This window comes from Cervus canadensis, chromosome 21, assembly GCF_019320065.1.
Source record: "Cervus canadensis isolate Bull #8, Minnesota chromosome 21, ASM1932006v1, whole genome shotgun sequence".
NCBI classification, from domain to species: domain Eukaryota; kingdom Metazoa; phylum Chordata; class Mammalia; order Artiodactyla; family Cervidae; genus Cervus; species Cervus canadensis.
The window spans coordinates 33,782,238-33,796,531 of NC_057406.1; the positions used below are offsets into that span (position 1 = coordinate 33,782,238).

Genomic DNA, 14,294 nt, shown 5'->3' on the forward strand with positions numbered 1-14,294 from the left:
TTCTCAGTTTAGTTCAGTCGCTCAGTTATGTCCGACTCTTTGCGACCCCATGGACTGCAGCACGCCAGGCTTCCTTGTCCATCACCAATTCCTGGAGCTTGCTCAAACTCGTGTCTATCGAGTCGGTGATGCCATCCAACCATCTCATCGTCTGTTGTCCCCTTCTCCTCCTGCCTTCAATCTTTCCCAGCATCAGGGTCTTTTCAAATGAGTCAGCTCTTCGCATCAGGTGGCCAAAGTATTGGAGTTTCAGCTTCAACATCAGTCCTTCCAATGAACACCCAGGACTGATCTCCTTTAGGATGGACTGGATGGATCTCCTTGCAGTCCACGGGACTCTCAAGAGTCTTCTCCAATACCACAGTTCAAAAGCATCAATTCTTCGGTGCTCAGCTTTCTTTATAGTCCAACTCTCACATCCATACATGACTACTGGAAAAACCATAGCCTTGACCTGATGGACCTTTGTCAACCAAGTAATGTCTCTGCTTTTTAATATGCTGTCTAGGTTGCTCATAGCTTTTCTTCCAAGGAGCAAGAGTCTTTTAATTTCATGGCTGCAGTCACCATCTGCAGTGATTTTCAAGCCCAAGAAAAGAAAGTCTCTCACTGTTTCCATTGTTTCCCCATCTATTTGCCATGAAGTGATGGGACTGGTTGCCATGATCTTAATTTGAGTTTTAAGCCAGCTTTTTCACCAGAAATCACTGGATTTCTAGTCTTGCTATTTATTCCTTCCTTTCTAACTATAATCTCATATAAGTGAATATAGAAAACTCATTGGTGTACCTTAAGATTTATATAAAATGTAATACTTGCTAACATTCTAAATGTACATCACATTCAACTTGGAAGGATTCATTCTTACCTTATAGTTTATAACAACATAAAGATGAGAGTGTCCAGTAGGGAAGATATTCAATCCAGCATTTTTCAAAGCAATAATGAAAGAAACAGGAGTCATCCACTTTTCTTCCAAAATAGAGGAATGCTTTTTGTTATTTACTTTGATTGAAGCTAACATGCAGAGGTTTTCCTAGTTTCAATAAGAAAATAGAAACTTTTATATAAGTAAGTTAAAGAAATTACCTCATTATCATTCCAGGTCCAGCTGTTAGGTTCTTTATACAAAACTATGGTTTTTCTAGTAGTCATGTACAGATGTGACAGTTGGACCATAAAGAAGGCTGAGTGCTGAAGAACTGATGCTTTTCAACTATGGTGTTGGAGAATATTCTTGAGAGTCCCTTGGACAGCACAGAGATCAAACCAGTCAATCCTATAGGAAATCAATCCTGAATATTCATTGGAAAGACTGAAGCTGAAGCTCTAGTACTTTGGCCACTTGACATGAAGGGCCAATTCACTGGAAAAGATTGAGGGCAGGAGGAGAAAGGGAAGACAGAGGATGAGATAGTTGAATGGCATCACCGACTCAATACATATGAGTTTGAGCAAACTCCAGGAGATAGTGAAGGACAGGGCGTGTTGCAGTTCTTGGGGTTGCAAAGAGGTGGACACAACTTAGCGACTGAACAACAGCAACTATTTTTTCTTTCTTTTAGAAAATCCTGTATTATCCTATATTAAAAAGAATGCAGGACAGACATATTTTAGGCTTGATCCAAAAGGTCCACCTCAAAGTTTCCACATTACCTTAACCAGTTTATCAACTCTTCTCAGGCTCATCTGAGCAATCCGAGGATCTCTCTGGTCACCTGCTTTATAAGTTATGATCTAAGAACACTGGATGTGCTCCTGTTGAAGTAGAAGAGCTATTTGATAGCAACCATGTTGTAACTTTTAAAGATCATAATTTTTTACATGTATAAAATTTTAACATAATTCAAAATTATTATCCAGTTTTAAAATTTGCAAAGTGGTAATCTGAAGGTGTACAGAGTTCACATCTCTCCTCTGACCTTAAAAAGCAAGTTTGATGATCTTCTAGCTTTCCTGCCACATTCATAAAGAATTTCAGGTTATATCTTTACAAAAAAAAATCTCTTTTTTGAAACAACTTTCATGAGGTATTTTTACATATCATAAAATTCACCCATTTCAAGTACACAGTTAAGTGATTTTTTTTTTTTTTGGTAACTTTACTGACTGGTGCAACTATCACCATAAATCAGTTTTAGAACATTTTCATCCCCTCAGTGAAATCCCTAATGCCTATTTATATTCATTCCCCACTTCAGCCTCAGGCAACCACTAAATCTATTTATTGTGTCTTTAAATTTCAGACTCTGTAATTTCTTTTTTTAAGTTATTAAAGTATATAACATATTTAGAGGAGATTTGGAAAATACAGAACAAAGTTACATATTGTTCTACCATATGTTACAGTTATTTTTTAAAGTAGATAAATTAATATTTTTAGTTGGAGTTTCAATATCAAACTCTTAAAAATTAATAGAATAGAAAAGTAGAAGGATATAGTAGGCCTGAAAAGCACCATGAACCAATTCAACATAATTAAGTTATACAATTTTCACACAATAGTAGGATACAAATTCAAGTTCCCATAGACTACAAACTAGGAGATACTGGAACATAACCAGGAACATAAAATAAGGTACAAAAATTTCGTGGTCTACAGGTATTGAAATCATAGAGTCAGACTCTGTAGCAATGGAGTTACTCAAAAGGGATTTCAAATGGCTGGGTGCTATGTTCCTGTGATAAGATTAGGAAGCCTCTTTAGAGTGGACCAAAAACTCTGAAAGTCATACTATAACCATACTTAAGAGTTTCACCAATTGCTCTATTCCTAGTAACTTTAGGGCACAAACTTATACTTTACTTTTACATATTATTTCCTATATACTTTTACATATTATTTCCTATATACTCAATATTTTATTTAGAAACTACAGCTCAAGGTATATTTTCAACATATTTATAAAAGACATATTTCAATATGTAAATCATTAGTGATTGACTGTTTTGACACACACTCTTACAGTAATCAAAGAGATTTAACTCTTTGGTATGACTTTCTATAACAGTGGTTTACCTTAATTTGTATTTGAAGTTCAGTAAATACTGTAGTCACAGTCAGAAGTACTTTATTCACATCAAGTGGTATTAGCTCCCATGACTGGAATGGCATATTAATATGGGCATCTTGAATTAAGGTAACAGGACAAAAAGTTTCCAGGTTGAATGTTATAAGTCTCTCTTCCGATTTGTAAGACACGTTGCTGATGCCATCAGTTTTCCAGTGTTTACCTTTATAATTAGGATTAATAAGGGTTAATTAGAATTAATTACCTTATTAATTAGGATTAATAAGACATTAGTTCCATTTTTTCCTCTGCAAAAATAAGATGAATGAAACCACTCCACTAACTTCAATATGTATAAACTGATTTTTCACACTGAGAATAGGATCACAACAACAAACCATCTTCACTGGAGTTTCTTCCTGTCTACAGGATCAAGTCCAGATTCCTCAGCATGGTCACAAGACTTTCAGAATGAAGCTCTGACTCTCATTTCTGGCTTCCTTCTTTGCTACTTCTCAGACTTCTTTCCAGTCACACTTTTCTTTTCTTCCCCAACAACATCATATACCCGTAAGCCTCTGCACATGCAGTTCTTTCTTCCTAGAGAACATTTCCTTCCTCTTTTAGAGAACCTCTCTTCATCCTTCTTTTTAAAGAACTTTAAAATTCTCCTATCTTGAGTATACAATTATTTTTAGTAAATTTACCCAGTTTTGCAATCATCACCACCATTCAGTTTTAGAATATTATTATCCTCCCAGTAAGATCTCTTATGTCCATTTATAGTTAATTCCCATTTGTATCACCAGCCCCAAGAAGCTATTAATATACTTAAAGATTTGCCTTTTCTTAACTTTCATTAAACACAATTATATAATAGGTGGTCTTTTGTGTCTCTTACAACTCAATAATAAAACACAACACAACTTAAAAATTGGCAAAAGATTTGAATAAACATTTCATCAAAGAAGCTACATGAAATATAATAAATGCATAAAAAAAGATGCTCAACATTACCACTCATTAGGGAAATACAAATTAAAACTATGAAAAAACATTTCACACCCACTAGGGTGGCTCTAATTTAAAAAAATAGATAACAATAAATAGTGGAAAGAATATGGAGAAAAGGGGAACCTTGTGTTGTGGTTATAGCTCCTTTGAAAAACAACTTGGCAGTTTTTAAACAGTTGAACATCAATTTACGCTTCAACCCAGCAATTCCACTCCTACCAATATACCCAAGAGGAATGAAGACTTATGCCCACACAGGATATACTACATTAATGGTCTCTTAGTCTCTTAAGGACCTGCTCAATATTCTATCCTAGGAGAAGCTGTCCTTAACACTCCAGATGGGACCCAGTCACTGTTCTGCTCCGTAGCACTTTCATCTATTATATAGCCCCTTACTACTCTAGCCCCTTGTGTATGATGTCTTTCCCTGTCTGCCTCTCCTACAACTTTGAAAATTCCTGGAAGAAGGAATTATGTCTCATTTATCTCTGTCTTTCTTATTGTTTAGCGTTTTATGAAATGAATGAATCATTCTTTTCCTAGAACACCCTCTTCATTTCCACTTGGCTTTGTTGTCTTCTCACATGAAAGGTTCCACTGGCTATTTTTTACTTAATTAAAAAAAAAAATTGGCACGTATTAATTTGAAAATTTACTGGAAAAAAGAAATAAAACACTTTTAGGCATCAATTTTAAAGCATTCAATATATACTGTCTATGGTGAAACAGATCACCAGCCCAGGTGGGATGCATGAGACAAGTGCTCCGGCCTGGTGCACTGGGAAGACCCAGAGGAATCGGGTGGAGAGGGAGGTGGGAGCGGGGATCGGGATGGGGAATACGTGTAAATCCACGGCTGATTCATGTCAATGTATGACAAAACCCACTGAAATGTTGTGAAGTGATTGGCTTCCAACTAATAAAAAAAAAAAAAAAAAGAAAAACTAAATAGCTAAAAAATAAATAAATAAATAAAGCATTCAATAAACAATATTAGACGGGAATATATAATATTGTCCATATGCACTTAAACTCTCCTTCTATTGAGGCCATCCTCCTAATGAGAATTATCTTGGATAATTAATAAAGTAATAAGTAATAAAGTAATTCCCAACCTCAGCTGTCATTCCCATCTCTTTCTAGTTTTCATCCCCATACACCTACTTTTTTTAAAAAACTTTTAAAAATTGGTGTATAGCTGCTTTACAATGTTATATTAGTTCTATTTTTGACTCTTGAATTCAACATAATAAACAATTATATTAGAAAACTAAGTTATATATAATTCATCTTTTTGTTTTTACATTTACAAAATTATTTTAATTTGTAACCATAAAAATTGCTGTTTAGTTGTTGTTGTTTAGTCTCTAAGTCATGTCTAACTCCGGGTGACCCCATGGACTGTAGCCTGCCAAGCTCCTCTGTCCATGGGGTTCTCCTGGCAAGAATACTGGAGTGGGCTGCCATTCCTTCTCCAGGGCATCTTCCTGTACCAGGGATTGAAACCAAGTCTTCTGCATTCTCAGGTGGATTCTTTACCAGTGAGTCACCAGGGAAACCATGGAGTTGTTGATTACTGCCATATAACTACTGCAGTTAGAGTCAAATTTTACTTGTTATATTTCCCTGAATCATGTAGGATAACTGATCTTGTCTAAGTTTAATTTGATAAGTAAATATTTAGGAACGTTACTGTTAAAGGAAAGGAAAAGTGAAACCTCTAAAGCAACATGAAAGGAAAAAAGTACCCAATGTTCATTTTGATATAGTGTATGGTTTAAGGTATTGATAGAAATACACTGTTTTTAAAACATAAATTATTTCTACACTAAACATCTTGTGGTTATGTCTATATAAGCAAAAATGTGGTGTGTTGTAGCAACCATAAAAAAATTTGAAGTACAAAATAGTCTGTAAATTCTCTGTTCCCATAACTAAAGTAATAGCTCTGTGCTTTAGTTATCTTATTATCTAGACCTGTTATCTAGTAATGCAAACCTTTTCATAAATAAATATTTGGATGTAGAATAATTCACCAACATTAAAAACAAAGCTATTCAACTTTCATCTAAGAGTCCCCAGATTTGCACACATTAATTCACAAGACCAAGACCTTTCAAAGTTTAGCCTGCCAACCCCAAATCAGGTATTTGTTAATAATTGGTGAATCATTAACTTATATTTGTTAACACTTCTGATTTATTGATATTTAACAATTTGAATAAGCAATAACTTCCCATGGTTCAATAGTTAAAAGTTATAGAGGCATATAGTAGTTGGTTTTCCTCTTTCTCAGGCTTCCCATTTGCCCACTCAGCTGTTGTTTAGTTGCTAAATCGTGTCCAACTCTGCGAACCCATGGACTGTAGCCTGCCAGTCTCCTATGTCCATGGGATTTCCCAGGCAAGAACACTGGAGTGGGTTGCCATTTCCTTCTCCAGGGGTCCTTCCCACTCTAGGGATTGAATCTGTGTCTCCTGCTTGGCAGGCAGGTTCTTTACCACTAAGCCGCCTGGGAAGACTCCCATCCTCAGTACCTGGTTGTAATAAGCTTTGCAATTTATAAATCATTAACATTAAAATAATCAAATTTTAATCACCCCAATCTGAATTATTTGTCCATTTCAAGAGAGAGTAAGCTTTCATTTGTTTTTGATTTGCTATACTATTTGATATTTTTACTCATTTCCTTTTTTTAAAAAAAATCCCTCTTCATTTCCATCAAAAGGAAACAAAGACTCTAGAATTGGCACAGAAATATGTATGATTAGAAACTCAGTTTACATTCTCCATTTCCTATTTTGATTTAAGAATTTATATTGTTATACCTCTTTTCATTACATAATTATCAAAGCTGGTTAAGTCATCATTGTACCTTCAGCATCCCACCTTGCAACCATAGGATTCTCAAAGAAGATTACATTCTCGTGAACTTCAAGCATGACCTCTATGGGTGGGAAAACATTTTCTGTTTCAAGGTCTTCTGTAGTTTCTGGAGGATATGTATATTTCTGTAATCCCTCTTTGAGTATCTTTTAAAAATGACCAAGATAATACTAAGTTAGAAGCTGACTGGTAACAGTTTATGATGTATATATTGCAGAGTAAGCTATATATGTTAAATAAGCACTGCAGTTAGGTCACATTTCACTACAGATTGACTAACAAAATGTCACAACAAAATTAAAGATAATGATTGAGGGGAAAAAATCACTACATTTGAATGTAATTCAGAACCCTCCTATGGGCCAGATTCTAAGCTGCCTGGGACTTAACTATTCATTTTATTTCTCCAATAATTCCAGGAGATATATATTGAACAGAGAAGATAACTGGGACTTAGAAAAATCAATTAATGTGCCAAAGATTACAAAATTACTTCAAGAAGGCACCAGAAGCCAAAAGTATTGGATTGGCCAAAAAGTTCATTTGGGTTTTCCCCTAACATCTTATAGAAAGATCTGAACAAACTTTTTTGACCAACCCAGTAGATCTATAGGACCCCAAATCCCATGTTCCAGTAACTTGGTTAGGGTGTGTGGGTGAAGACAGAAAGAATGAGAAGCAACCTTTTGAGAAGTGTGGAAATAAATGAATGAAATTAATTAAAAATCATCATATTGCATACCTTATGCAGTGTTATATATCAATTACATCCTAAAAAAGTAGGGGGGTGGTGAGGGGGAGAAAGTAAATTAAGCCAAGAGCAGATGTCTGTGGGATAAAGAAGATTTGTCTATTATCAGAATTTAGCAGAGATGGATCTAGGAAAGGGAAGGAGATTACAAATGTTACAAAAGAGAGGAAAAAAACTGGATGGGGAAAACTTCTAGAGGAAGTGTGGGATTATTTAAAAGGGACTTAGAAAATGAGGAAGGTCTCTTCATTGCAGGAGAGAAAAATAAGTGTGATGGAGAATATTCTGGGCTCAATTGAGCACCTAGAGTAGAATCACGATACCAAGACAAAATTCAGGAACACCAGATCTTTGTATGCATCCTTGAAATTCCCAGTTCAGGCTTAGACCTTCCTATGGATAAAGAGTTTTGAAAGCCTACCTCCACCAAAGGGTGTCTCTCTGGACTCCACTCTGCCCTTCAGGTATTTCTGAGGTAGGGAAGGCTGATTCAAATAGATTCTTCAAAGTGGCTACGTGCTAAGTCGCTTCAGTTATGTCCGAGTCTTTGCGACCCTATGGACTGTAGCCGCCAGGCTCCTCTGTCCATGGGATATCCCAGGCAAGGATACTGGAGTGGGTTAACATGCCCTTTTCCAGGGAATCTTCCTGACCTAGTGATCGAACCTGTGTCTCCTGAGTCTCCTGCATTGATGGTGGATTCTTTATTGCTGAGCCCCTGGGGAAGCCCCTCAAAGGGGCTACAAACCAAATTATCTCTCCAGGGTCAACCTAATAACTGCATTCTCATTTATGAGAAGGGGAAAGGAACAGCAATATTATCCCTAAGAGGGTAAAAATTAGTTTAGAGGGGTCATGAAAAAATTGTACTCTTTTAGGTATAAAACACAAATATACATACAGCACATATGTAGCTATACAGTATACATGTGGTATTAATATTTTATGGGGGACAGTTAGGAAAAAAGTCTACAAAGGCTCCTTGGAGGGGTGATAATGAAAAAAAAAAAGATAAATACTACACTAATTCAAGAGTGCCTATGCATAAAGAAGTTGTGGCTTCTTCTAGGCTCCTCTGTCCATGGAGTTCTCCAGGCAAGAATATTCCTTTCTCCAGGGGATCTTCCCGACCCAGGGATTGAACCCAGGTCTCCTGCACTACAAGCAGATTCTTTACCATAACTGGGTATTATCTGGGGTGTAGGCCACTAAAAGTTAAATCAAGTCAATACTAGTGCAAATGTTACCACTCACTGAAACAAGAGTGAGAACTCCTTGAAAAACGATTGACAACGGCTACCATCAGTATCCTTGTTACTCAATGTATGCTATCTGTGCATCAATACCATTGGCATTGCCCACATCAGTGCTTTTCAAACTTTCATGTGCAGTTAATACGCAGATTCGGTGGACCTGAGGTAAAGTCCCAAACGATGCATGTCTAACAAGTTCTCAGGTGATACAGATGCTGTAGGTTCATGGACCACACTTGTATATCAAGGATGCAGACCAGTGGTCCTCAAACTTTGGGGTGTGTCTTGCTAAAACACAGACTGCTGAGTCTTACCTCCAAACTTTCTGATTCAGTAGGATTGAGGTGGGGGCAATGAATTTGCATTTCTAGCAAATTCTCAGATGATGCCAATGATGTTGATGCTTCTGGTCGAGGGACCACATGCTGGGAACCACTGATTTAGACTAGAATCCACAAACTATGGTCCCTGGAAAATCCGGCCCCCACCAGTTTTTGTAAAATAAGTTTAACTGGAACACAGCCATGTCCATTCATTTACCAATGGCTACTTTAATGTTACAATGGCAGAGCTGAGGAGTTGCAACAGAGCTGGTACGGCTCACAAAGCTGAAAATATTTACCACCTGGCCCTTTACAGAAAAAATTTGATGACCTCTGAAAATGACTGTCATTATTATGGCCAAATTGGCATAATATAAACAGTGTTACAGGTTTACAATTAAGTTAACATGTATGAATTCTAGTTTTAAAATCCATTATTATTTCAGATTCCTCTCCTTTAGTGTCTGATTTTGATTCATAAATTCAAGACAGCTTAAAATTACATTTTCTGCATTTGTCCTTGTTTAATAGGGTTAAATCATTTTAGGGTTAAATAGATGTTAAATCATTTCAGGGTTAAATAGATGTTAAATCATTTCAGATAAGGCATGAGAAATTATTTTATCCATAAATTTTGATTCAAGAATCAACCTACTTCCACAATCATCCAGCCTTTCATTGGTTTACACTGTGGAGGAAGCTCCAAAATATCCAAGTGGTACACTCCACCCAGGGTTGTGAATTGGCATAAATCAACCTCATCTTCTTCAAGGAAATAGGGTTTTTCACAAGCATTCTCTAGCAGCAACTCCTGTGCTGAAATTAATCAGATTGATTGAGTTTCTAAATAGATCATAACATTTCTGTATTTTCTTAGTAGGGAAATGAAAGCATTCTAATACTGGTAAAGAAAATTTTTATTTAGCAACTACACATTTCCAGAATGTGGTTAATTCAAAATCATTCACTTCAAAGTGGGAATAGGCATGCATAATGTTAGGGTGCAGGGGAGGGCTCCATTTATATTTTTCATAGGTAAATTATCTCATAAGGATTACAGAAAAGTTATAATGATATAAACCTACTTGACTGTTGACACAAAAGTGCATTGGAAAAAGTGAGGTGGACAAGAAGTCTGTTATAAAAACTATGCTAAGAACTGTATAAAAAATATATTCTTAAGGAGTTTCTGGGAAAGAAGCAAAATGATAAAGTTAATGAAAGAGATTACATAAATCTCAAACTAGAAGTTCTGCAAATTAGACATCACTATCATCTTGACATTTTAAAACTGTATCCAACTGTTATTTGCCAGGATAAGACTAAATACAAAAGTGTGAAGAAATTTCTAACTTTGTATGTGTGCTTATGAATGTTTAAGGCAATATTGCTTGTAATAACAAAAAAATTTAGAAATAACCTTATTTAAGTCCTTATTAATAGATGATAATTTCCCAGGGCATTACATAGATACTTTAAAAAGTAAGATTACCAATGTGTTCTGACTTAGAATAATGTTGAATATTATTCATTTAAGTAGAATATGTACTGTGTTTCATGTGTGTATGTACAATAACAAATATTGTTAGGTGAAAAAAAAGTAACTTTCAATAAGAATATTCATATAATATGAAATTCATATAATATTCATATCATATAGCATAAAATATGATGGTTTTATTTAAAATCAAAAAGAGAGAGAAACAGACACAGAATACAACGAATTCAAAAGAATTGTTAACACTGGTTATCTCAGAAGAGAGATGAGGAAGAATTTTCACTTTAAATATACTTCTGCAACATCTGAGTTGATTTTCTAATATCCCTGTGTTTCTTTTGTAAGCAGAAAATCCCAGTCAAGTTAAATTCTAAAAATGTGACTTAGAAGAATACCTGCTGAAACTGTTTCACTTAGTAATTTCATCTCCATTTCATATTTTGTGGTTTCAGGTTCTTCCTGGACAGGACACTGCAGAGGACACAAGGACAGATGGGGGTGATTGTCAGTGTCACAGCCCAGCCCAGGCTCACTCTCTTCCTATTCTAGTCCCCACTAGGTTTCTGCTACCTTAATTCCAGGACCCCAGATGGACACTTGCTCTGGTCTTAAACTGGACTCAAAAATAATACTTTAAAAATTAATTTAAAACCTCACAAGGCCAGGAGCTAGTTGCTCAGATTCTCTGTGGAAAATCCCCAAGCATAAAACAGAGGGACTAGAAAGCCATGCAAGCTATACAAATATTATTTATACTGGCATTTTGGTTTTAGCCAAGTTTTTGACTTTGCTTGATTTTGGCAATAAACTCTCTGAGTAATTCCAAAGCCTGTTTTTGGGTAAGCCTCTCAAGAAAATTAAATATGCCATGCCCTAAGTAATGTAGAAGATATTATTATATCCTGGTATAGCAAAACAGAATACTATTTACAAAAAGAAGACAGAGGAATTTAAACATGCCATGTGGCACAGTGGTAAAGAATTTGCCAGCCAGTGCAGGAGATGTGGGTTTGATCCCTGGGTCAGGATGATCCCCCGGAGTAAGAAATGGCAACCCACTCCAATATTCCTGCTGGAAAATCCCAGGGACAGAGGATCCTGGCAGGCTCCAGTCCATGGGGTCGCAAAGAATCAGACATGACTGAATGACTGAGCACACACGCACGCCATTAACTTACCTTTGTGAACTTAAGCAAGTCATTTAACCATTACGAGTCACAAGGCCCTGATCTAACAGCTGATTTGGTATGCATCTGTGCATTAGACATATAATACTTCTTGTAAACAATCGTAAGCTATATCTTCATTTTACAAAAAGGGAACTGAAGCTTATGGAGATAACTGGTCTGAGGGTCCAATAAAATAATAAAAGTAAAGAACGTTGTACACTGTAAACTACTAGATAAATGCAGTGCTACTATAAAACTTTAGCATGTGTGTGCTAACATTTGCAAATAGGAAGGATTATATCCAGAAAAATTCATTTGCCCTCAAACACCACCTGTCCTTTTATACAGCAATAGAAGAAAGAATCTTACACCAGAATCCTAGTCAGAAGCTTAACATCAGTTAATCCCACCATGCTGCTCATCCTCATCTACCATACAAAGCCAAGTCCTTCTTAGTAAATGATCTTTTCTCTTACTCTCATCACTGTATTTCCCTGTATCTTCCTCTTGTCCAGTTTTAATACTATGCATTCTCTGTCAACCTTTTCATCAAGCCCCTGACCCTTCTCACTTACTAACTCATTCATTCAATGAAGCTTTACTGACTGTCTGAATTGTACAGGCATCACTAGATACTAGGAGTAAAAAGAAAGAAAAAGCCAAGGTCCTTGCTTAAGGAACTGCCAGTCTACTAGGGAAGCAGGTAAACAAAGTGGGTGCTATAGTGCAGGAAGGGGTCCACAAGAGAAATGCAAAGGAAGACTGGTTAATTCTGTGGGAAAACAGTCTGTGGGTGGTAAAAATGGAAAACACTACAGGAAGGTGGTAAAGTTTGAACTAAATCTTGAAAGATAATTAGGTCTTCTCAAAAATGGTGGGAGAGAATTCCAAGTGTGAGTGAAGGAGGAAAGGTATGAAGCAAAACAGAGGGTTCCAAACACCCTCAAGTGGTCAGGTATAGTTGGAATGAGACAGGCTAGGAGGGTAAAGATTTGAAGCTGGAGAGAGGCAAGGTCCAACTTGTGGAGAGCCTTGGATGCCGCTCTAAAGATTAAATTTTCTTCCATGTGTAGAAGAGAGCCCCCAAAAGACTTACTAGGAAAGTAACACGAAGAATGCATTTGGAAAGGGTTTCTTCTGGTGGCCAGATGATGACGTATCGCTTAGTAAAGAGTAGGGAATCCAGGGACTTTCTTGTTGGTCCAGTGGTTGAGAGTCTGTCTTGCATTGCAGGGAACACGGGTTGGATCCCTGGTCAGGGAACTAGGGTCTCATATGATGCAGAGGAACTAAGCCCAAGTGCTGTGGCTACTGAGACCGTGTGCTCCGGAGCCTGCGCCACAACTAGAGGGTCCGAGCACCGCAACAAAAGATCCCACATGATGCAGCTAAGACCTGATACAGCTGAATAAGTCAATAAAATAAAACAAACAAACAAATAAATATTCAGAGTAGGAAGTCCAAGGTAAGAGGATCAGGGCATAAGTCAAGATAGATGCAATCAGGGTCATTAGAAGGAGCTTAGATGAGAGATGATGAGGAAGTAAATCAACATAGCCTGGAGGGAGAATGGATATAGAAAACTGATTTTCAAATGCTTGGCTTAGGTAATAAGACAGATGGTGGTAACAATTATCAAGAAAAGGAAGAATTGGTTTGGGGGGAAAAAGCAGTAAATCTGATTGTGGATATGTTGAATTTGAGATGCCCATGGGACATCTAGGTGACCTTTGATATTCTCTACCATTAAAAAGCCAGCTGCATTTCTTTCTTACAGGAAGGAGATTTTCTCTGACAACAGTATCAAAAGATATCAAACCACCAAGGGAGTCAGGCTTTCCAATTCACAGTTTCAAACATTTGAGAATTCTTCAGCATGTAGATCAGACTGGTTTTCTACCTGGCAGGGAGACCAGAGAATTTATACCTTTTCAACAGAACCTTGATAACCACAGTACTTCAGTATGCAACAACAGGAATTTATCGGCATCTCATTCATCACATAATAGAATAATCTTGTATTTAGCTCAAAATATTGTGCTTTAATTCACAATTTTTATAATTTTATGTTATTCTTTAGCTTAATTGACTCTTTTTTGAAGCTAGACTTCTAGAGAATGGAAGCAATGGGTCAATTTACACTCTGGTGCAAGCTCCTGAATCTTGATAACTATTCTAGAATGTTTTCCTGTCATCAGGGCTAGAACATACTCCTGCTCAAAAAGTAAACTCCAAACCACATTTATTGATCCTATAATCCTTCAGCGTTTTACACATTCTAAAAGCTCCTTCTGTTTCTTGGCAATGAAGCTGGAAAAAATGCTTCTTTCTTCACATTATCATCATGTTTATATCTGCTAAAGAAAAGTACTCTTTCAACATAACT

General features: G+C 36.5%; 1 protein-coding gene across 1 annotated transcript in view; it reads right to left on the reverse strand.

The window, feature by feature from the left end:
- Positions 1–14,294, reverse strand: part of DNAI7 (dynein axonemal intermediate chain 7) — an 88,553-nt gene that overhangs the window by 3,963 nt on the left and 70,296 nt on the right. Inside the window, exons 10-14 of the mRNA XM_043441336.1 lie at positions 11,135–11,210; positions 9,897–10,057; positions 6,904–7,060; positions 3,020–3,234; positions 869–1,036 (exon numbers count right to left, since the gene is read on the reverse strand). Of these exons, the coding sequence (XP_043297271.1) occupies positions 869–1,036; positions 3,020–3,234; positions 6,904–7,060; positions 9,897–10,057; positions 11,135–11,210 (777 nt within the window). The remainder of the gene's footprint in view (positions 1–868; positions 1,037–3,019; positions 3,235–6,903; positions 7,061–9,896; positions 10,058–11,134; positions 11,211–14,294) is intronic.